The sequence below is a fragment of the Xylocopa sonorina genome, chromosome 12 (genome assembly GCF_050948175.1).
Source record: "Xylocopa sonorina isolate GNS202 chromosome 12, iyXylSono1_principal, whole genome shotgun sequence".
Taxonomy (NCBI): Eukaryota; Metazoa; Arthropoda; class Insecta; order Hymenoptera; family Apidae; genus Xylocopa; species Xylocopa sonorina.
This window is the reverse complement of record NC_135204.1, coordinates 4,722,145-4,746,012: the sequence shown is the minus strand read 5'-3', so window position 1 is coordinate 4,746,012 and position 23,868 is coordinate 4,722,145. Positions and strand designations below refer to the sequence as shown.

Sequence of the window (23,868 nt, the reverse complement as noted above, 5' to 3'; positions counted from 1 at the left end):
TTGGACACGCACCTCCTACAAACTCATACACAAACTGACTTTCAAGTCTCTAAGCTCTCTGATAGCTCAATAAAGGACTCACGGATACTCTTCTAGTTGAAAGCTCGACTTCAGTTTAAACGAGAAGCCTCAAAGCTGCATCTTAGAACCGCGAACAATCCCAGCCTCGCTTCTTCTTCTGGTCTCGCGAGTGCGCAACGGCCATAAATCTGAAAATCAATTCCTAGTGGCGCGTTGCTAGAAGTGCCGTAAAACGTTCTGCGCGTCGATAATGAACGCGGACAGGCCGGAATACGTTTCCGCTGTATCTTGATAGCGGGCACGGATGTAGGGCGGGGCAGGTAGGCAGGCAGGCGTAGCGGCAGCTAGCCGGAGGTTCCGGTTTTCCGGGATCGGCGTTGCAGACATGCCGGACGCGGCTTTTCGGATGATTGGCCGGCCAGTGCGGCCGACACGATCGGTTTCCGGTCACGGGCCGTCGGATTCCAGGTCGCCGCCTCGCTCGTTGGCGAGTCGGCCCAGCGCTCGGTCCCTTATCGATTCGCGCTTCGTCGTTAGCGATCCGTGAGCCCAAGAGAGAAAGACTGGGGGGGAATTTAAAACGGTATCGAAGGTTTATTACGCTTCCCTCCTCTGGGCTGTGAGAAATTAATGTCGTCTTCGATAGAATATCATCGTCTGCACTGGAATAAACGTCGCATTAAAAAGTCGTCGGTTAAATATAATGAGAAAACAGCGCGAGACTTTTTTTGGGGTTCACGAAACCCAGGTGGAACCCAATAGATTTTACAGGAGAGAATAAAGATACGGAATAATACATATATCAAATGGACTTTGAGAGTTCAGTGATGCGTGTAAAAGTATACGAGACAGTGCAAAGCGCGAGGAAACCTTATACGGCTGCGTTAATATGACCAGCTAGCACAGGTGCACGCGCATGATCTTCAAAGTGGTCTCCCTCGAAATTTCAAGCGATATCGCTTAAACGTTTTGCGACCAACGCAATAGAAACTTATCTCCCGTTGAGCACTGTTGGGAGTTACAGGATTATTGGCAAGTTATAAGATTATAAGATCACGAGGAGAAATTAACGAAGGGAGAGAAAAGGGGCCGAGCCGAGCGGCGGCTCGAAACGACCACGAACTACCTACCGCAGCAGTAGAAAGGGGGGAGTGGGTTCGTGGCTTTTTACGAGCGGACCGACGCTGTTTCGAGGATGGAAAAAGCCTTAGCGGCGTTTGTAACTGCACCAAGGGAATGGCTTGGGCTTACGTGAAATCGACACCCGTACACGGGTTCCGGTGAACCCGATGGCTTTTGCCTCGGAATCGCGAGAACGTGCTGAAATATCGATTCAGACGGAATTTGATCGGCGATTGGAAGCGTAGTTCGCTGTTGGCGGTTTGGTCAAGGTCGCCAGGTAGATGTTTCTCGAATATAATTTTGCGCAAATGTTATTTGTTTAAAAAAATACCAAATCAAGCTCGAAGAATGTCCTGTCATTTAAATTCGCAAAATATCTTGGAATTTCTGTACTGCGTCTCCTCTCGTTCTTAGTGGATTCTATACATGTATATATACTGTCGTTCAGAAATTTGCTAACCATTGTTCGAAGGATTTGAAATATCCTCGTGCCACGTTTCAATCGGATCTGAAGCGTCGTTCTCTAATCAACACGCACCGATCCCTGTCCCACACGGACACCCCGTTTCCTTTCAGCGTCGCAATCCCCGGCTGTCCTCAGACCTTCGCCGAACCTTTCATCCGACGGAGAGGCACTCGGTTCCAATCCGTGGCGCCCCGTTGTTACCGCGGGATAAATCGTTAAAATGAATGAACCTGAGGGTTTTCACCCGCGCCTCATAACAGCCCCGGAAGGGATGGGTTGTCTGCGTCGTTCGGGGCTTCCTAAGTACCCGACGCGAAGGAGGAGGTGTCGAGCAGGATGGCCTTGCTCCCGATAAAACCGCGTGACTTGCGGCCCAAGCCGTGGCGAGGCGCAAAAAACCTCTGGGAACTGACGGTGGATCCCCGACCGTGGCGCGAGCGTCTCTCCTTTTCGTCCGCCTTGCCCGCCCCCACTCCTCGCCCTCCACTTCGCTGTGCTGGTCCGGATAGGGAACGGGTCGTGTGTACACGAACCGGGTCGAGCGGGACGGCAAAAGAATTCCTCGAGTTTTTTTTTCTGCTTTCCTCTCCCTCCACGCATTTCTTTTTTCGCTTCGAGCCAGAAGGCAAAACGTTAAGTAATACCGTAAGTAACGGGCGAAGGGAGACAGGGACGGAGGGGGGACGGTGTGTGTCGGGTATCTAGCGTTTCGAGGATCGATAATCGGGCGGAAAGGTAACGAAGCGCGTCCCGCTATAAATAAAACAGCAGCTCCGCCGTGAGAGATCGGCGGCGAAAAATGCTGGAAACTTCGGCCGAATTAGCAGGCCTCGGAGCCAGACTGTAACGACTTCCTGGATAAAGTTCGTGCCGCTCGGGTATTTTTAAGCGAGCCACCGCGACACGGTTGGCCTCGGGATGAATAGATAAATGCGCGCGGCGAAAGTTGGGGTCCTTGAGCGTGTTCTTGCTTTTTTCCCCTTTTTTTTTTCGTCAAATCGATCGCAGCGGTATTTTTCACGCGCTATTGGGAAGTTCGATTTCTGGCCTCGTCAGCTGGAACGCGCGGGCTATGCATTCAGCGAGAAATAATGCCATTACAATAGGTGGGGTCCAATTAGTCAGTCGCGGCGCCGCGTGTTTGAGGTTGTGAAACCGGTAGGGCCAGAATTATTGCTCGCGCCTGTCCATTCCGCCTCGTAAGTCAGTGCAAGACACCTGACTTGGCGCGTAACAATTTGATGTTACTCGGAAACGTTGAATGAGATAACATTGTGCGACAAAGAGCGTTCAGATCCCGCTCGTTATCACCGAACTTTAAATGGCGTCAGCAAAAAGTGTCTGGCTGTGCAACAGAGTGGTGGCAATGGTTATCGCGATATTCTTATACAGTTTAAACAATCGTCTCATATTAACACGTATCCTGCTTCGTTTTGATATAAAACGTTTAAATCGTCTCGTTGGCAGAATTAGTTGTTGGCGATAAATTGGTTGAAATTTTGTCAGCAGTATTGGACCGTGAAAATTAGTCCTGCGATTAGTCATCGCTCCACTTTCGACAGGCTGTACAGCTAGAAAGTTCAGGATAATTGACCGACAGTTTTCTCGCGATTCTATCAGAACGAGTGGAACAGCCTCGACGAGCGTTTCTTATCCGACGGCCGGAGGAGATAGATCTTCGCGGAGGATGGGTGGGTTTCGTCCAAGTATTCCGAAGAAACGGCGTTCGGCCAAAAAGCGTCTGATTAGCGGCAGCAGCAATTTCGCGAGTAACGCAGAGAGCGTTTCCTCGTAGCCGGGCCGCTTTACGAGAACATTCTTCGGAATTCCAGCGGTTCGCGAACACTCCCGCGTCCGAGGGTCCGTAAATGCCACGGGCTGGGGAGGAAAGTCGATACACCACCGCCGCCTCGGACTTCCGCCGGGCAGCTCGTAAAAGAAACACCGCCGCGAGGAACAAGATCATTGGACAAGGCGAACCGTTCGAAAAACTGAACCCTCCGCTCGCGAGCGCGAAGTTCTCCTCTAGGCATCCTCTAACTCTGGATTAGACGGAATCGCGGTCCGATTATCGATCAGCCTCTCGCGGACAGTGGAAGTTCGAAAGTTCTGTTTTATTCATTTTCGAATACTTTCAGCATCGACCCACCAGGGATGAAAACGAGGGTATAAGCAACTCGATCTACATTTCAAATTTCTTCGCGTATCCGTGTCATCCGAACTTGGGTGCTCGTGCGCGCGTTCTATATACGTCCTCGAATCCGTTACACCCATAACCTCGCTTCACCCAGCTAAACGCGGTCCATAAAATCGCATTACTAATTTACCCCGACAGAACCCGGTGCCTTCTCGCGGCCAACTTCGCCGGCAAACCCATTTAAACCAGACTAAACGTATCCCGGAATCCGGCTAAAAGAATCACAGAAGCAATCGGTGGCGGCGGACGTCGGCGGGTTCCAAGGCAAGATCAACAAATATCCGGCGCGCAAACGGGACGGGGCGCGGGGGGGTTAGCTGGTCAAATAAACGGGAACGCGAAAGGAGGATCCGCGGCTGAGAGACTCTTTGTTCCGTCACCGAAACACAAACACTTTTTCAGGCTGCGCAGCTCTCGTGGTATGACCTCGTGGTGTGTTCCTCCGCGTTCCCTCCGTGTTCCGGGCAGCCTGTGGCGGCCTGTGGCCGTCTGGAAGCGTGTCAGCCCCTCCCTTCTCCTCGCCGTTCGCATGCGTCCATCCTCGTCCCTCAGCGACGCTCGTACGGATGTTCTTGTTTCCGTGGCGGTGTCCCGCGGCACTCAACGGTGGCCGGGTCGTTTATCTAAATGGCTACTGGGTGGCCTGGCTCGCAGCGCCCTGTTCCGGCCGGACGGAAACTAAGCCGTGCCGGTCGAGAAGAAAGGAAACGGGGCCCCAAAAACAAACGTCGATATAGCGGGGGACACGATGGATTGAGGTGTAACCGCGTTCCTAGCCGGGCCTCTTCTTTGCTGATCCGCATTTTTTTCCCTTCGCGTCCTCTTCAACCCTGTCCCTTCCTATAGATATCGTAGGCTTTGGATTTTTGGTGGTAATTTATCTCTTGTGCGGAGGATTCGAATAATCATTAACGAACAATATTTTGATATTATGTATTTTTACAAACTTCATATATTCTAAACAAACGTCGATATAGCGGGGGACACGATGGATTGAGGTGTAACCGCGTTCCTAGCCGGGCCTCTTCTTTGCGGGTCCGCATTTTTTTCCCTTCGCGTCCTCTTCAACCCTGTCCCTTTCTACGGATATCGTAGGCTTTGGATTTTTGGTGGTAATTTATCCCTTGTGGGGAGGATTCGAATAATCATTAACGAACAATATTTTGATATTATGTATTTTTACAAACTTCATATATTCTAAACAAACGTCGATATAGCGGGGGACACGATGGATTGAGGTGTAACCGCGTTCCTAGCCGGGCCTCTTCTTTGCTGATCCGCATTTTTTTCCCTTCGCGTCCTTTTCAACCCTGTCCCTTCCTATAGATATCGTAGGCTTTGGATTTTTGGTGGTAATTTATCCCTTGTGCGAAGGATTCGAATAATCATTAACCAACAATACTTTGAAATTTACAATATTTTACAAACTTCATGTATTCTTCGCGCAGTCAATTGTCATTTGTCAATTTCAGTTTCGTTCAACGGTTGGTATGTACATATTTCACCAGGTAGACGTATGGAAAAACTATTCTACGACATGACCGATCGATTACCACGAACCGCCAATAATCCACGCGACACAGTGCGCGGCAGTGACGAAGAGAGCAGAGGCCGGAAAGGAGAGGCAGTTCCGAGTACAACTCCTGGCGGGCTAGTTCCTGACCGGGCCGGCTGTGTCGTTCCTTCACGTAATGGTGGTAATCCGACCTCGTTGAGAATATTTAACGGCCGGCCGCAATGATACCGTGCCACTTTCGCGCCGCTTCCTAGTATCGTTATTATGCAACGGACACGCCGTCACCTCGGGACCGTTTCAATGGCTACGGCCGCCCGTTAGAGAATCCGTCTCGCCTAGATCCGGCCGTGCGCCGCCGTTTTCTGCCGGGAGGCCGCGATACCAGCGTCCCGGAACTATTTTCGGCACGCTTCCCGAACACACTTTGACGTCAGTCCCCGGCCGATCGCTTGCGTCATCGAGGAGTAGGCGAGTCTGCCAGATGATTGTGTTGCCAGACGGAATTTCTGGCTTCGACCAATGCTGGGATTACTTTTGGAGTTATGGGGAATTCGAGTTAGAGCGGTGCTCTATGCTGCTGCACGAGTCCGTGTATTGTGCAGGCGTTGACGTTAGAGGAAAAGAGGTTGGGAGACATGGGCGATATGGTTTTTCTTGATTTTACATCTGACTATTGTAGGGTATATGTGTGAGGGCATTGTGGCGAGCCCTTTTTACTTGCAAGCAAGGCTGTGAGTAAATTTATCCTAAAAGAATGTTATTTTTAGTGTCTCTATCTGTATGGATTAAGTTGCTTTTCTAGCAGTGCCTAGTAAAAATGAAACTGTCCTGAAGGAGGTCCTCTAGGTATTCAAGTAAGGCGTGCGACGATCTTCCACACCTTAGGTTTGTCAAATGGCAAAATAGTCGTATTACAAATCGATCCTAGATGTACTATGTACTCCACCTATGTCTTAACTTGTGCTTGTGATACTGTAGGCGTTTAAAGGTACTTAGATGCAACAATGTAGAGTGCAAAGAAATTTTATAGCACGACTAATGCGTCCCAATGTCCGCCGTGGTCAAAGGGTTAATCTACTCCATGTTAGCATTCCTATGTTGGAAATTTGTTGGTCGCCATTAGGTAGGAGGTCCTGTTATTGCGTTAAGAACAATCGATACTGAAATTATGAGCTGTGTCACTGGAAATACAGTCATCGTTGCACGCACATGTGCGAATCGCGAAAACGCTCGACGCCAGTGGAACGTGTTACATAATTCAAAGTTAGGTCCAAACGGCGGCGTTGGTAACGGTACTTGGCGGTAATTTCCTTGCCACTGCTTCGTTAACCCTGGCAGGTCTTCGGGGATCTCGAGTGATCTCCACGCATTTCTAGCTTACTTACAACTTACTTTGCTCCATTAAACTATTAATTGCCCTTGCGAGTAGGGAATCGTAAGTCGGCGTTAACGACTGGTACCAGACTGACCTGGGTTTCAGGGTGGGCATAGAACGGTGCATCTGGATCGTTTCTTTTCAACTCGAAGTGAACAGTGAAAATTATGGAAATCGTTTTGTTTCTTCGTTGCATGGCTCGATAACAGTGAATACCAGACTACTTATACAGTTCGTAATTTATCAGTAAGCGTTCACGTTACTACATATTGGTGATTTAGTTGAAAAATCTTGGGCGCGCCTGTTTTTCGTTGCTCTATACGTATAATATACCGCGCATTTTCACATACGCATATACAAAATGTGTTAAATAGACACACTGACCATGTTACACAATATATAACAACGTTTGACGTTGATCTACGGCAAAAATATTTCACGTCACGAATATGTGACATATAAATACGCAGTCCATGCATCACACATAGGCGTTGATGTTACCTGAGAACCAGCGAATATATAAATCAAAATGAAGAATTTATGTTAAAGGGAAAAATAATACTCGCGCACCTATTTCAAGTTTCGAGCACGCTGCAACTATCCTTAAGCCTGCCTTAATTAAATTCAGTTAGATTAAGCTATCTATGGGCCTATCCACTGCATCGAGATGGCGGTGGAGTCAGCTTAACCCAAACGCAACTTTAACATTTACACGCATTAAGCTCCGCGCTGAAGTTTACCAGATATTAAAATTACAAACCAACACATTAACGCGTACTTTCGAACAAATATTATACGGCAACGATAAACGGACAATACAGTCATAAATAGTTTACTCGTGCATCCTTATATTCAGTGGTTGCGGAAAGCCCAGCAAACTCGAAACGACCAACCGCTCTCGGTATCGATTGGCGATAATCAGATTCCAGACGAATCGAGAACTCGTTGGAAACCGGCCACCCGTTAGACAGTTCCTCGGCTGCCCTCCCACGCACGGTTCACGCGCGCCACGGCGCTCGACGACTCCCTGGTGAATTTTTTTAATCCGATTCACCAGCGCGTTTGCGTGGCGGCCGCGCGTTGTTTTCCGCCCCCTGCACCGCGGCACCACCCCTCACGGCCGTTCGTTCGTTTAAAATGCAAACTCACGGTCCGCGGGGTTTTAAAACACCCGCTATACCCGGATTTCGTTGCGCCGTTGGCCCGCAACGCGCCTCCTACGGATTTATACAGTAACCGACGCGGCGCTCCTCTTTCACGGCTGCCCGCCAGACATTTTCCAACTCCCTCTTCCCATCTGCCATTTTCCTACGGTTCCCATAAACCCCTGTGGCCGTCGATGCTATCCTTTGGACGCGGTCGAACAAGTAATCGGACTTTGATCTTGCAATTTGTCGCGTTTTTCTGTTACTTCATCGTTACTTAAACTTGAAATGTATTTAGGGTGTGCGAAATATATGAATTGATAACTTGCGATTGCATTTAGTGCTTTGGTTCTCTTACGATTCAGTTTTTTAAGAAACATAAAATTCTGTATTAACTTCTTCGATTTCTGGTTCAAATTAAATTGTTTTCAGAATCTTTATCGTACTGCAGTCACAATGCTTCGTCGATATCGAAGTAAGACAGCAGGGAGATAGGGAAGCAGTTCTTTCGCGTTTTTAAGGGGCACCTTCGATGGGCTCTTCGTCATCTCAAACACCCATTCAAACGTGGAACGTACCTCAGAAGTCGCAGATATTCCGGTCAACCATCCGTCCTCTTCTCTCGTCCACTTTTTTGTCGAACTCGCGAGAATTTCTCGCGCGCCCAGTTTCATTCGCGGCAAAAAGGTCGCCGCATAAAATATGAATATTTATCGCGTTTAGAGGGGGAGGAAAGGCGACCAATACGGGCAAACAATCTGTGCCCCCGCTTGTGTTAGTGTCTGGTTCGTCGACGGATCGAATTAGCTGCTCGAATTGGAAGGATTCTCGCGTGTCATCCCCCTGGTGGATCGCTTCCACCGGGTATCGACCCTTATTTGGAACAGCGCACGCCGGACGGCCCGAGGGATCCCTGACCAGTGGATCCAGATCTCTGGTTACACGCGCTTAACCCTTCGAGAGCTGAATGTGGACGAAATTTTGGTTATCCTTGATTTTAACTAAAAATTTCGAATTTTTTGTTATCACTAACGAGAGAAGCGCAAGGAAAGAGGTGAAACGAGTCTTTGTATTGATACAGTCGATGTATCTCAATTATGTTAATTTCGTTTACCCGCGTGTCTGTAATTTGATAAAATGTACAGCTCGCGGTTGCCATCATTCTGCGTCGGGTAAAGTGAAAAAAAGTTCCGCGTTGAAGTTTGATTTTATTATTGCTGATTTGGATTGAACTTCGTCCGATGAATTTTCATAGGACGTCACCGATGGTTATCGTCTGTGTTCGGTGAAACGAAAACACGATATCGAAGGGTGTGACGTATAAGTCAGATCGAATAAAATTTCCCTCTTGTTACGAACAACTATGCTGGCGGTGCCGCAGTTGCGCGCACGCTTGTATCGACGCGTGCTGTTTTCAAATTACCGCACCTAGTTTTTTTTTACCGTACGCAACAATCGTTCATCGCCATAATTTCTTATTTGGTAGTCAAACAAATGAAGAAAAATCCGTGGCCTCTCGTAATTTCGCTCGTTAACAATTGCCACCCGAAAACGTTGAAGTTCTCAATAGCCAGCGAATGCCAGGTAACACAATAATACCTAACACCCGGATTCCTCGATATCCAGATTCCCAACTCCCCCGCCATTCGCGCTATCGAATCGTTCGATGGAAACTATTATCAATTTATCACATCCCGAAAGTTCTCCGTTCAATCAGAATTCTCTCGACGAGATCTAACTGTGCCAAGAAGACGCTCGAGGGACCCAACGGCAGTGGTATCCTAACTTAAAACGGGGCGCGCGACCATTCACGTTTCGCCTGGCGTTAAACATTAAAACGCGATGGGAGAATAGCTGATTCAGAGTGGCATGCGTATCGACAAGTTCCCAGACAGGTCTCAGGCCGCGGAGACACGCGACCACGCCATGGACGCTGCTCGTACGTTTACTAATAAGCATTGTGTGTCACGACCATCCACAGGCGACAGAATGCCGAGTCTCCTCCCTCTCTCTCTCTCTCCCTCTCCCTCTTTCTCTCTCCCTCCGCGTCTCTGTTGCTTGGCCGTATTCAGCCGTGAAACTCACCCCCACGTACGTTTACATAAGCGGACAGCAAGACACATACACCCCCCCAAGTAGGTTAATCTCCGCCTGTTTCGATCGAGCCCAGACTATCTCGATAGGGGTGGACGCTGTCTGACCCCGGAACTCTGTTGGATCATCGACGATTATCGTGGTTCCCAAGATCGAGGTCTGTTCGCTCTGCTACCCCGTGAAATTTGTGATTGGCGAGAGACTTGGGGACTGGTCGCGAGCTTTTTCGAGGAGAAGGTTGTTAAATGGGTTCGTAATCGTTAAGGTAATTTGTCAGAATTAGGGTTGCGTACCCCTGCTCGGTTTTAGATAGATAGTAGCGTATATAGACTACTGCTAGTCTCCATCTTTCCATGGTAGGGTCTGCTAGATAGCCTTAACACGTTGACGCTCACTGAAAAGCCAATTCTTTTAATTCCTGAGGAGCTCGATGAACATTTCAAACGTACACAATAAAGTTATTATTTTTCCTGTCAAATTTTCCTAAAAATTGCCTGTTATTTACGTTTACAATCGCAAGCACTGAACTAGGAGGCCTACAACATAACGTTCATCCTCCATTTTCTACCCTTACGCCCTCTCTCCTTCTGTCTTCTCATACATACGTTATAGTATACCTATCAAATTTGCCCATTTATTAGATATCGCATAGGTCGAGGACAGTTAAATATTATTTAAACTGGTAAAAGATCTCTGCACAGTCAGCAGACGGTATTTGGATAAAAAAGAGCTGGTTATTTTCAGAATAGCTCGTTAGTAACGCGGAACACTTAAGTATTAGCGTATCGCGGTAAAAGTAGCCGCCGGATCGAACTGGTTCCGTTTTAGCCCGTCATCTTTCCCGCTGGCCGCTGAAAATTGAATGATCACGCCGTCTCGATATTTGCGAGAGCATCGATTTCCGTTCGCGGACGACGGCGAAGAAGAGGCGCGCGGGACACTCGCGCTGCGATTACGTTCAATTACGATGGGGGGCGGGCGGCGGAGGTGGAGGAACGAACGGGTCGTGGTCGTTCAATCGGGCGCACGGGCGTGTTATCTTAAGGCGGCGGTCACCTAGATATCGGCGTTGTTATCCTGCCTGACCGCAGCCACTTAACCGAGTCGTAAGCCCACCCCACGAGTTCAACTTTACCCTTCAACAGGTGTTTAGGGAAATACAATAATGTCGCGCATGCGCCCGCAACTTCTTAAGGTCGGAAAGTTTGTACGAACAATCTGACCGCGGCCCCATACACGCGGACCGTCACGCCACCCTGGGGTTAATTAAGTTTCTAGACTAGTTGCAGTTTTTTTCTCTCCACCGGCAACCCAACGTCACCCCCGTGGTGCAAAAATTAAGGAAATCATTGCTGGAAGGATGTTGACTGTTCTTCGTGATAGAACTTGGAACCTCGTCTAGTTTTTGGCTTAAATCGTAGGAGACGCGATCCAGTTTATAAAAATTGCAAGCATTCTGCTCTCCCCTTTTTCTATGGAGAACTAAACATGGTTCTCGTTGTTAGATTTTAGGAATGAAACATTTGCAATTATGAGAACGCACTTGTTTAATGATTTTTCTAAAGGCATATTGATTTTCAGGTGTGTTTTCTAAAGGAAAGACTGAATTTAGAGTATCATGGAGTTGTTGTTGGGTAGAAATCTGTATTATCGACCATAGAGTTTACGGGTCATGCCGTGACCTATCTTACCGACAGTAGCGAATTGTGAGCGTTCGTTGGTAAGGCAGTTGCAGGAACTTAGTGTGCATCTGACACGAAGGTAGATACCTTCCTGTTTGCAGTTCAGTTACACGCAGTGAGTTAGATGGCATTGAGACGAACAAATATTGTGTTAGATCGTCGCGTGAAATTGAAAATTCTTGAATACGCGGAGTAATTAAAAATATTCGTCGATTATTACTAATAACTAATTAGTGGAATGAAACGTGTAACTCGATTTTCACTGTAAAGTAAGGCAGGCTTTTTAATGGAACGCGGTAACGTGGCAACGGGAGATATTAACGCGAGTCATTCTAAATTCCTCGGAACCTATCGCCTTCTCCTTAGCTACTTTAACTATTTAAAAGTTAGATTGAATTTCTAACTATATCATACGTTTTGATTTCAGACGTTAAATGGCGCCGAGGGTACCGTTCCACCCGGAAGAGTGTACAAGAAAGTCGCGATCGTCGAGAACTTCTTCGACATTATTCATGCTGTCCATGTTGACCTTGAGGGTCGTCCGGGAAAGCATGCCGGCCAGAAGAGAACGTACAGGACGGTAAGTTTCAAAACATTACTTTTCTGCAGAGTCGATGCAGTTAGAAATTAACTTGCCCATCCAATCCTGCAAAAAGATTTCTGGGTAATCAGAGATTCCAGAATCTCCTGTATCATTTTTCCTAAAAAGTATTTTAGTTAAAATACATTTTTGCAAGGTTTAGTGAAAGCTCTTAAAAACGCGTGTACACAAACTGAATAGAATATTAGTAATCATGGTTTATGGCTTTTGGTTTTCTTATTTAGAATTCACCATACGCGTCAGCATATGTAAATACCTTAGCGCATCCTCGAAAGATGGATGTTCAAAGCACTACCAATCCCAGATTAGGGATTATTGAATTAAACCATTGAAAGTGCTCTACAAAGATAGCAGAGTACCAGTGGCATTCTAATTTTCCCCAAAAAGTGAGAAACGGAAAATGTGAAAAGAGGAAAGCTTAGCGACTAAGATGTCATAGCTACCAAAAACAAAATGGTACTGTCAGAAGAACAAAGCTTCCCTCAACCCACTGTCCACTGCCATTCGAATTGAATCGCTTAGAGGGTGCCCCCAGAGGAGATCCGTATCAGCGCGGGGCAGCGATGACCCCGAATTCGTTCAGGATCGTGGGCGCGCCGAATTCTTGCATGGCCGGCCGCGACACGCGATATTTACCGTTCCCACGGGAGAAGGCATCGGGGCATTCAAGCGTCGAACACTCGATACCACACGTCATCTCACGTGTTCCGGCGCGCGTTTGCGTAAACCTCTCTCCGGGGTATCGTATCTGCTCCGTTACATCGTCCTCCAGCAGACAGGCGACCCGATCGGTTCGCCCCGTTTCTCCTCCTGTCCGTTCCTCTTCCTGCCTCCTCTTCGCAGCCCCTCCGTCCACCCCGTCCGCCCCGTACTCGCGCCCACCCAACCCCCTATCCCATTCGAGCCACGTCGCGTCCTCTTTCTCTCTCTCTCTCTGTCTCTCTATCTCTCTCTTTCTCTCTCGACCGCCACGATCTGCTTGTGATTCAAAACCTCAGGACACTTGTTGCATTGCCTGCTTACCGGGTGCACCCACACGCGGGCCTGCGCTCGCTCGCGCTCTCCCTCGCACACGCGGCGACGCGTGCACCGACGCTCGCCTCTCGCGGTGCGCGACCCTGGAACTGTTTTAACGTTTAAGTCGGCTGGTACGGAGTGTGATTCATTGGCTGGCGGGAAACTACCCTCCGCGGTAGCGCCTCTCGCGCGCCTGTCCCCGTGGACCCGTGTTGTTTTAAGGCTGACGCTGAATAATCGATCGGGGTTGCGGGGTTCTTCACGATTACTTGTAACGCAAGGTGGGGAAAAGTTTTCAAAGATTTTTGGTTGCGTATACGGCGCTTTTGGGATTGGGTTCGTGGCTGTTATGAGGTGTTTGGAACATCGCGGTGAAATGTTATTAATTAAAATTGAGAACTTTGGATTTTGCTTTTTTCTCAAGGGTATCCGTTGGTTTTTCCACTAAAACGAAATCTGTATCGTGATTTGCATTGTTGTGTCTTACAGTATTTTTGTTGGGTTACGCTTGAAGCTTGCGACATTTTATACATGCTATACACATTAATTACCCTCCATTTCCTTTTGTTATAATAGATTTTAATCAGCTCACGCAAAAGTACTGGCTATTAATTATACTATTAGATCAGAAAATCCGATACGTGGTTGTAACGTGTAATTTTCATGTTAACTGAATTAAACTTTTATTACCCTCTTGAAAGCATGTCAAAAACTGTTTAACATAAGGATTTAAGACGTTACAAAAATATCTTGAAGTGTTGCATTTAATCATAATAAACGATCCGTTTGTTACTTTCACAAATTATTATTCACCATTGAAATATTTATAAATACAAGTTTCACGCACTTCCTGTTCACCACCCCTTTTATCTGTCGCTTCAATAATAACGCGACGTGCAGTCAATCTGCAAGGACTCCAAAAACGGAACTGTCTTCGCCAGTGTGTCACGTCGATCCAGAAGCCATTATCCCCGTTTCTTATCCACGGCTCTTTCCTTCGTCTCGTCTTGTCTCGTCTCGTCTCGAGTAAATCTCATCGAATTGCCTCAGCGTGCCATGCACCGTCTCCTCCACACACACGCACGCGTACGAGCCGTGCACGTGTGTACGGGACCGGCCATCGCCTTCCTCGGCTCGTAGTCTCCCATCCTTGATTAAGTTATGCTGCTCCTCCGCCTCCTTAGAGAGAAACGTTTCCTATTAAGAGGCAGAGAACATCCCTCCAGCTAAATACCTCCTCGCAAAGACATCAAAGTTCCGTTACTGCTCATGAATTTTCCTTAGTGGGCGTTTCGCGTGAAACGGCAACACGTGACGCAGACGTTTGACAGCGGACTTAAAAGGGTCACCAGCGCTGCTAGCGCCGCGAGTGCAGGCCCAATTGCTTTTCTAGCCCGGTAGAGGGAGAATATCTGTATCGCGGGGAACACCCACGCTGTAGTTACCTACAGAGGCCCATAGTCGCGACACGAACCTTTTCTCAAGCTCTCGATGAAAGTTGCATGAAAAACAAGTTATTGGTGCGTGGCGTTTAGGGCTAGACGGTATTGCTATCTTCTCAGACGTAATTACATTTAATAAAAACAGTTATGAACTGTTATGCAGTTATCAGTTGAATTCAAGAAGATTGAGTTGGTAATCTGTAACATGGAACTCAATGTAAAATTGATAAATGGATGAGAACTTAAAAAAAGTTTGCCTTGAGAATTAACACTAAGTGTTACATCCGTTTGCTATTTACCAAAGAAATTGTTGCCAACAATCAGCTTTCGCTAACCTTGCAGAAATTGTATGATCGTCAGACAACCAAATTCAACCCAGTCACGATCGATTATAAATTGATAAGAGTCTCGTTCGCACCACTGCGTTCCTCAAAGAAATTGTAACATCCTCGCGCACCCTCGCAGTTCGACGAGGAATCATCAAACGCGGACGAGCCCGCGGGGGCGGCCGAGCCACCCAGTCTGATACGATTCTTCTGTTTCGTTTCAGATCACGGAGACGTACGCCTTCCTTCCCCGGGAAGCGGTAACACGATTTCTGCTGGGGTGCACGGAATGCCAACGACGCCCGCGGACCCCAAGCCCGACGAATTTATCCAACCAATCGCAGTCGACCTCCGCGGCGCCGTTGACAACGACAACATTGACGTCGACGACGACACCGTTGAGCCCAAACCCGGCTGCCGGCGCCGCCCTCGCCGCGACCTCGACGACCACCGTGCACAATAGCCCCAAGCTGCGCGAGGGAAATCACACCAGCGACAGCAAGCCTCTGTACAGCTACAGGCATCAGAGGCACCAAAAAGGGAGCAGCAACAGCAGCAGCAGCAGCACCGTCGCTGCCGCCTCAGTGTCGACGGTCGACAAAGTCGACAAAGAGAAAGAGGAGAAGTACAATCCCCTGAGCATCACGAATCTGCTGAAGAAGGAGTCGGTCACCGCTGGTTTTTTACCAACCGCGGAGAGCCTGCCCGAGTCGAGGAGGACCCCTGAGTCGGATCGCGCCAGCTCGAGAAGTTCCGCCTCGTCGAAGAGGAAACGGATGCTGCCAGAGGGTCGAACACCATCCCCGCAGCCCAGCCAGCCGTTGCCAAGGCCTTGGAGCCCTGGTCTCGACCCCAAGAACACGCCCATCGACTACAGTCTTCCCATCACTACGTCGTACCTGAAGCATCAGCAGAGGCTACTGCAGCAGGCGGAGAAGAACAAGGCCGCGGCAATCAAGGAGACAGAGGTCGAGCAGAAAGTGACCATCCTGCCAGCGGACGAGATCGACGCCGTGGAGAGGGACAGATACTCGCCCGCCACTGGGTTGATCGATACCAATCTCAATCTATTGGCCACCATTCAGCATCTCCACTGCCAAGTGATGCTCGCTCTCACGGAGAGGCTCAGACCGTCGATGACGATGCCAAGCCCGATCGTGCTGCCCTCTGCGACCAACGTACTGTCCAGCGGACTGATCTTGGGCTCTGAGATGTCTGTGCAGACCGCGGAGAATCGCACGTGAAAGACAGCAGAGGATTTTTGGGCAATGTGAAACGATCGGGACACAGAGTTGTTGCACCGGTTTTTTCCTCGCTGGTCGTTCCCGTATTTCGTTTGAACCGATCGTACCGCGGATGTACGATCGTTCATTTTACAAATTGGAACTTTCCTTCTTCAAAGTGTTGGCGAGAGCTATTTTCGAGTTCGAGGATGGAAATCGAGGATGCACTCGCAGCTCGTCGACTCGGCTAATCGGACGTAGCATCCCACCGACTCCGTGATCCGCGATCGCGTTCTCCAGGAGAACACGCGGCCCAATATCCGATCCGCGCTGTCGTTCAAACTGCCGGCTAACGCGATCATCTATTAAACCGGATAAGATTAATTACTTTGGTCGCGGCGTCAACGTCAGTTAAAGTCGTGGCCGGATCGGATCCTCGGCCCCAGGCGCATCGATATAGACGGCGAGGCGGGACGAATTATTCGTGAGTCTGTCGAAATGTGGGTCGACGTCGTGTCGCCGATTTACAGAGGGACGATCGCAAACCCGATCACGCTGCTTCCTGTCCAAGGTGCGCGCGCGCGATCCGGCTCGAACGCCACTCACTTGTTAGACCGCGGTCACCAAAATGGACGGCGCGTTCGACGGCGGCTAGCGCGGCGTCTCTGAATATTTAATCGCGGAATTAAGACCTATCGGCTGGTTGACCCGCGACGCTTCTCGTGTCTCGTCTCACCGTCGACAAACGGATCCCCGATGGATGGACAACTTGTAATTGGATTCTACAGATTAAAAATGGACGCGCGACCGTTTTTGGATGACTGTTCGTTTTCTATTTCAGTTGTATACTTCGCGTTGCATTTATTACGTGCTGATAATAAGTCGCGAGCAATCGATAAACGATGAACAGTGATGGAAAATTGATCAGACGGAACTGTCCTCGTTTAGAAGTTGTTCGTCGCTTTTGGAGTGTCTGGGACCCAACGCGATCGGTGGACGCGCGATTACACGCTTAACTCGACGGATTTCGATGGATCGTTGTTTAATTACGATGAAACGGGAACCGTACTGGGACTACGCGAGTTGTCTGTGTGTAATCGGGAGCTCGCTTGGAGCGAACGTTGTTATACCAAAGGCGTCGTAAGGGGCCACGATGTGCGTCACCTTTTTCGGTGGAAGTGTCGATGGACGTTGTAAAGCTGTCGTCGAGAACGAGAGAGTGCTGTCGCGGATGGCTCGTTCGACGTTAAACCATTTTCGTATCTGACCGTGTAGACTAGCCTCGTGTATGATATTAAGGGAAAAAAAATGGTAGTTTCTTCGTGTATTATATTAGCTTGCTGTTAACGTCGCGAGAGCGGCGTGGACGTGTGGTCACACGCGGACGTGTTTGTACTAGGAGTTTGATAATCGTTGTGAAAGTAGACGCAGATGTTGAGGGGAATAAGAGTAAAACGGGGAACACTGCGAGAAGCGTTGAATAGCACCGAATCTGAATATTATTTTGTATATAATCGTTGTAACATAGCGCAACTAGTTGTTAAGGATAAAAAAACGCGCGACTGTATTATTATGAATAATATTGCAATTAATTATTATTATTTTATTATTATTATTATATTATTATTATTACCGTGACAGTTATCATCATTATATATATATAATTAATTATTAATTATTATTTTATTATATTTAAATTGCACATGAACAAAATGGGAAAATACATGAAATTACAAAATCTGAATAAACAGCGCTGTCATTCATCCCTTTTGGGTTTAAATTTTAATATTCATTTCCATTTCGTGTAACGAGCAATAATAAAAGAAGAAGAATAAATAAATTTATTATTACTAATATAAATAAATACATCCGCTGCGACGTATAAATAAGTATAACATTATTTTTATCTCGCTATTCTTTGTCAATGAGCAATCAAGCATCCAACTAATAGTTGAACAACAAGAATAAAACATTCCACTAAAGCAAATACGATTTTAGCATCCTCAGAAAATCTCGATATGGTGTCCCTCTTCTAAAAATTCTTAACACAATCTCCGCCAGAATTCTCAGTGCATTCATAAATGACAAATATATCTTGCATAACTCAGACGAGTAACGATAAAATGGAAACAATTAACAAGCAATGACTTTATTCAAGCAAAGAAATTAGTTCCATGTTTCTCATTTGCTTCGCAACCAATACAAAAGCTAAAAAAAAAAAGATAATTCCTGCTCAGAAATAGTTCTCCAAAACCAACGACACCCCCTAATCGAATTCAACAAGCGCAGCGTGATCCACGCGCCCCCCAACCCCTTCGTCCATCATCATCCGCGCGTTCCTCCACGAAAAACCGGGGGAAGAGATCGCCCGCGGAAAAGATCGACCGATCCACCGCTCAATGAACGAACAATGAACGCAATTGACACTTCTGGCCGTGTGCAACGAACGGGGCGCGCGAGGTGGCGGTTGGGCCGGGGGCGGCTGGATGTACTTTAATATCGCGAACAAAGAGGATGGAATCATCGAGTCCCCCTTTAACAAAAGCGGAGAAGGGCGGCGGCAGGTTACCTGCCCTCCGCCCCCTCCGCCTCTATCCCCCTAGGTAAGGATCGTTTCTTCGAGGCACCATAGGTAATGCAGCCTTTTCCCATCTGGCTGTTGCCAACGTTGTAGCGGCCTCGTTCCATCAACCGGCGTCTCTCTGCCCTCTCTCGCTCTCTAAGTCCCCTATCCCTCTCCGTCTCACCCTCGTCCGACTCCTCGCCACCTGTCTTCTCCGTTCCTCTCCCTCTGCCCTTAGGAAAACTCGCCGCCCCCTCACCACGATTCCAATAAGGCTGCCCCGTACCACACCACCCAACCAACCAACCACCCACCCTCCCTTTCCGCTCCTGTTACCGGCTCCTCTTCCCTCTGCACCTACCCCTTACACCAGTTTCTCTTTCCACCGCGCGCGCACCACCCTCCTCCTCTTCTCGCCCCTCGTTCGTTCGCCCCGTTCTCTACCCTCTAAGCGCACGGCTCAGAGGATCCCCCCCTTCACCGCCCCTGCGCCAGTAACGCGAGAAGACCGGAGGCCTCGTGCTTTTGCCACGACATTGTTGCTATCGATTCCGCCCTGGGAACGTGTTTTTCTTCGGATATTTCGTGGCTTTCCCCGCTAGCCCGCTCTGCTCGCCCGGAATAACGAGGATTGTAAGAAACCGGAGTGTCCCTCCTTTCTGCGATCCGTCTTCGCTCGTGGTGCTCGGCTTCGACCCCTTCGAGTCACCCTCGCGGACTTCAGGCACGGACGAGGACCACGGGGACCTCGTTTGTCGCGATCTTCGCTGCTGGACATGCTTCTCGATGCTTGGTTCGACTAAGGCGGAAGGGTAGTTTTTGTCTTGCTTTTTGGTGGAGTTATGTTGCTTTCGAAGGGCGTATTTTAAGGTGAACGGGTTTGTGTAGATTTTTTAAGAATATTGCTAGGTTTGTCGTGGAGATTGTAATCTCTGAATAATCTATGAATCGTATCGGTGTAAATAAAATATTCGTGTGTTAAGTATTACTATCGATCGAAAAATATGGCCATTTTCTATTTTATTCAAATAGTCATCGCACACGTTCTCCAGATGTAACGTTCTCCAACACATACGTGAGCATTGAAAGTGATAGAATCTAAAATTAACAATGTTCAAACTTGAAACAAAGCTAATGATTTTCCTAAGAATTTTAATTAGGATCATTCTTTAATCTCTCTATTGCTTTATTAAGTTGCTTCTTTCAAAATACTAAATTGTTAACGAAAAGAATCGTTCCTGATGAAATTATTCAGCTCCGTACTTTTTCGACACCCGCTACCGCGCGCGATTAAGAAAATTATAAGGACCCGGACAACCCTTAGTCGGAACGTTTAGAATTTTCTATATCGCTGGAGCACAAGTTTTCGTTTACGACTTCAGGTTGAATAGGCCCGTGAGTTTCTGTCAAATCGTAAACGCTTTCATGAAAATCCCGCCATTGTGTCGGAAAAGTGTTGAACCACCCTTCGCCGTCTACCTGCCATAAACTCTTGATGACTAATCAAGGAACTAATATCCACGGTCGAGCCAGGCGGACTCTGGCCAAAATTTTCCGTACAGTTCATTTCACCCCTTCGATATAGTATATGTATATGTCACTGATTATTAAAAAGAAACGGAGGTATTAGTAATTAACTGATACCTGATACGATTAATTTCGTATGCTTGAAATTCGTTCAGCAAACGTGTCGATCAGTGAAAGTGTTTAATATATTTTGGGTCGACAAGATTGACAAATATTTTAAAGTTTCTGTTTATTTAAAAACGTGAGTCTCTATTCAAAATTCAACACCAAGTTCCGTCATTTCACCTCTTCGATGTAGTATACGAATACGTCACTGATTATTAAAAAGAAACGGAGGTATCAGTTATTTAATCGTATGCTTGAAATTCGTTCAGCAAACGCGTCGATCAATGAAAGTGTTTAATATATTTTAGATCGACGAGATTGAAAAATATTTGGAAGTTTCTGTTTATTTAAAAACGTGAATCTCTATTCAAAATTCAACACCAACTTCCATCGAATGACTTTTAATCAAACGCCATGATTACGCTGACGCTGTACAAGCAAACTTCGAAGCGCTCGTATCATCGAGAAGTCGCCATTATATTCGACGATAACGGGGAGAGTTCCTTTTGGAATAGACACGAGCCATTGCGTTGCTTGTTCGAACGAGATTCCTGCTGATTCGTAGTTGATTATACTGTAAAAGTTATTATGAAACGTGGAAAGTTTGTGAATTTCGCATAAGTATCGAAATTCGAAGCGATTTCAACGAATTAATCCTCAAATTATGAAATCGAAATTTTCAGAAATGGAATAAAAGCCATTCAACTGTTATAAAATATTTAAACAGTAATTGATCAATGACAACTTAGGAAATTGCAACCTTAATTAATTTCGTTTAACAAGTAAAAAATAGAAGAGTTTGTAAAACCTTAAACACAATAAAATCATTCAAATTTATCTAATCTACAGTCGATACAATTTTAACTGAGATATATGATATTTTTACACTAATTGCAAGCTCTTAAAGCAAGAAAATATTTTTAACACAAATCTACAGTATTCTCTATTCATCGTAATAATTATTTTACGAAACTTATTTCGAAGACACCCCATGCGTCGTATCTCGCGGCAGAAATTAAGAAGCGCCGAAACTCAGCCGGAGATTTCAACGAACGGTTACATTCTTCCCGAGGGACGGGTACGTACGCACGGAATCCGTCGCGAATCCGTTGAACGAACCGTATTGACTCGTGTCCCGCCGTTTCCTCGTTCTTTACCTCCCTCGACTTTCGTTTTCTACGCTTGGATGCGTCGACTATCATTTTCGAGTCGAGTGATATCTCGTAATGCAAAAACTGCATTGTCCAATCATATTGGGTACGATGTTGTGCGATGCAAGTGTCATTTTCTACGTTCGCCAACAAAGGAGTGACAATGGGGTGATTTATCGTTTAGTTGCCTGATTTTCTTGGTGGTTAGTTTACATTATATAGTTATTGCTGTCATTTAGGTTGATAATGTTGTATTCCACTAGAGGAGTTATTCAATTTTCATATTACAAATATTTAATATTTCATATTTGTTAAAATCTATTCTCTGGTGAATAGAAAATTGATAATTTAGACATTTCCTTCTCACTTATTTAAGTTATTCAAGTTAAATTCTACATTATCTAAGAGTACACATTTTTTTTGCAACAAAGAACAATTTATTCTAAAATTCTCTGAAGAAAATGAAGAATCAAAGCCAGGATCCAGCAAATTGCCACTGTCCAATAGGGAACGACGCAACTTTCCCCAGAAATTTCAGGTAATAGCTGGTAACCTGCAACGTTCCAGTCTTCTTCATCCCCCAACCCAGCTCTAATTATTTTCGCGCACCGATAGTGCCGAAACGTAGCATGCTTAGACTTCCCAGCGAGTTAAGTCAAAGCGTCACCGCACGCGGCGGCCATATTATCGAAGCTTAAGTGGCGTAACTCAATCGCGCGCCGATTTAACCGTTCACCCCTCCGGCCCAGCCAGGCCACGAGTCGTGCGTGACGTCCATTGTTCCTCGGGGAGCTCCTCGTGATCTCCGTGTCACGGGCTTCCTCCGACTGGGAGTAGAGGGGGGTGAAAAAAAAAGAAGTAAATTGCGCGCGACCGCTCGACAATGCCCTGGCTCGATTCGTTCGTCACCGCGGATATCCATTAGGCCTCGGGGGGTGTTAAATATCGATATCCAGCCACCAGGCGCCGTCGATCGATCGTCTGGCGAGAAATCGTGGCGAGTTGGATGATGCGCGCGTAAATGGAATCGAGGATTTCCTCTGCTTTTACTTCTATTTTTTTTGGGCAGCACCGTGATTAGTCGCCGCGCTGATGGCGCGAGCGTTCAGGTCAGCGTGCGATAATGATATTTGATAAATTTCGTGAGAATTTCCGCTTTTCCGTCTTGCGTGTTACAATGCGATGTTATGGAACGACGAGAAGGGTGGTTTTAAATTACGGATAATGAGCGTTAAAAGCAGAGTGGAAATGGGAAAAAGTATTTAGAATGTAATGGGTTTAATATTGAGGAAGGGTTAATAATGAGTCAGCCATTTTAACAGTAGGTGAATTTTGATCGATAATTTCGAGGGGTTCGTTAATGATTCTTTTATTTCTTCTAACGCGATATACGATATCGAGAGTGTGGAGGAGAATGTAGAAAAATGGTTGATACACGGTTGATGAACGATCGTGGTAATCGTGGTGATGATTAATATACTGCTAAAATAGTCTCGAAATTAAAAGAAGTATAAACGAGGGATTTTAGTAGCTTTAAAAAAATGTAAGAAAAGAACGTATTTTGTTTTCATTATATAAGGCAGTTTCTTGAATGAAAGATAATATACATTTTGACGAATATTTAATTACCCAAAGATATTCATTTTGATAAACATCAACAAAATTTTACGTATATTTAATGATTTAATGTACGAAGATGAATTTTTTATGTAAATTAATACGAATGAGCATAATATATTAATGAATAACGTCACGTTGGAAATTGTCAGTAACAAGCACGAGGGCGTTGCAGGAGAACCAATAACATAATCCACAGTTTCCCAAATTACAATATGTTCCGTGGAACATTGGCGTTCCGCAAACGACCCCTAAGTGTTCCACAAAAAGATAACAAACAATATGTGGAGAATAACGAAACACTGCTTTATCATTAGAAATTGAAAAACGTTTCTTTTATAGCTATGATGTAAAAATTGAGACAAATCCTTATTTTGTTTATCTAATACATCGGCGTTTTCATTTATTATAACCAAAAGCTCGAATTTACTTTAGAACTCCATGATGTTGGAGTGGTGTATGATATTTACATAATACTATAGATTAGTGTCACAGTTCTCACGATGACACCAAACTATTCAAAGATGACCATCACTGCTCGATACAAGGCGGATACGTTTCACTGGCGAAACAGTCGGAGCACCCAGTAGATCCGCAACAGGGAATCGCAGCGAAGTTCTTGCCTGTAAACTTGGACGGCTCGATGCCGACGCGTTCTCGCCGGGGTGCAAACCTAGT

General features: G+C 46.6%; 1 protein-coding gene across 1 annotated transcript in view; it reads left to right on the top strand.

Moving 5' to 3' along the window:
- Positions 1–16,253, top strand: part of LOC143429770 (uncharacterized) — a 57,503-nt gene extending 41,250 nt beyond the window's left edge. The window contains exons 2-3 of the mRNA XM_076905535.1: positions 12,046–12,198; positions 15,229–16,253. Of these exons, the coding sequence (XP_076761650.1) occupies positions 12,046–12,198; positions 15,229–16,248 (1,173 nt within the window). The 3' untranslated portion in view covers positions 16,249–16,253. The remainder of the gene's footprint in view (positions 1–12,045; positions 12,199–15,228) is intronic.
- Positions 16,254–23,868: the final 7,615 nt, after the last annotated feature.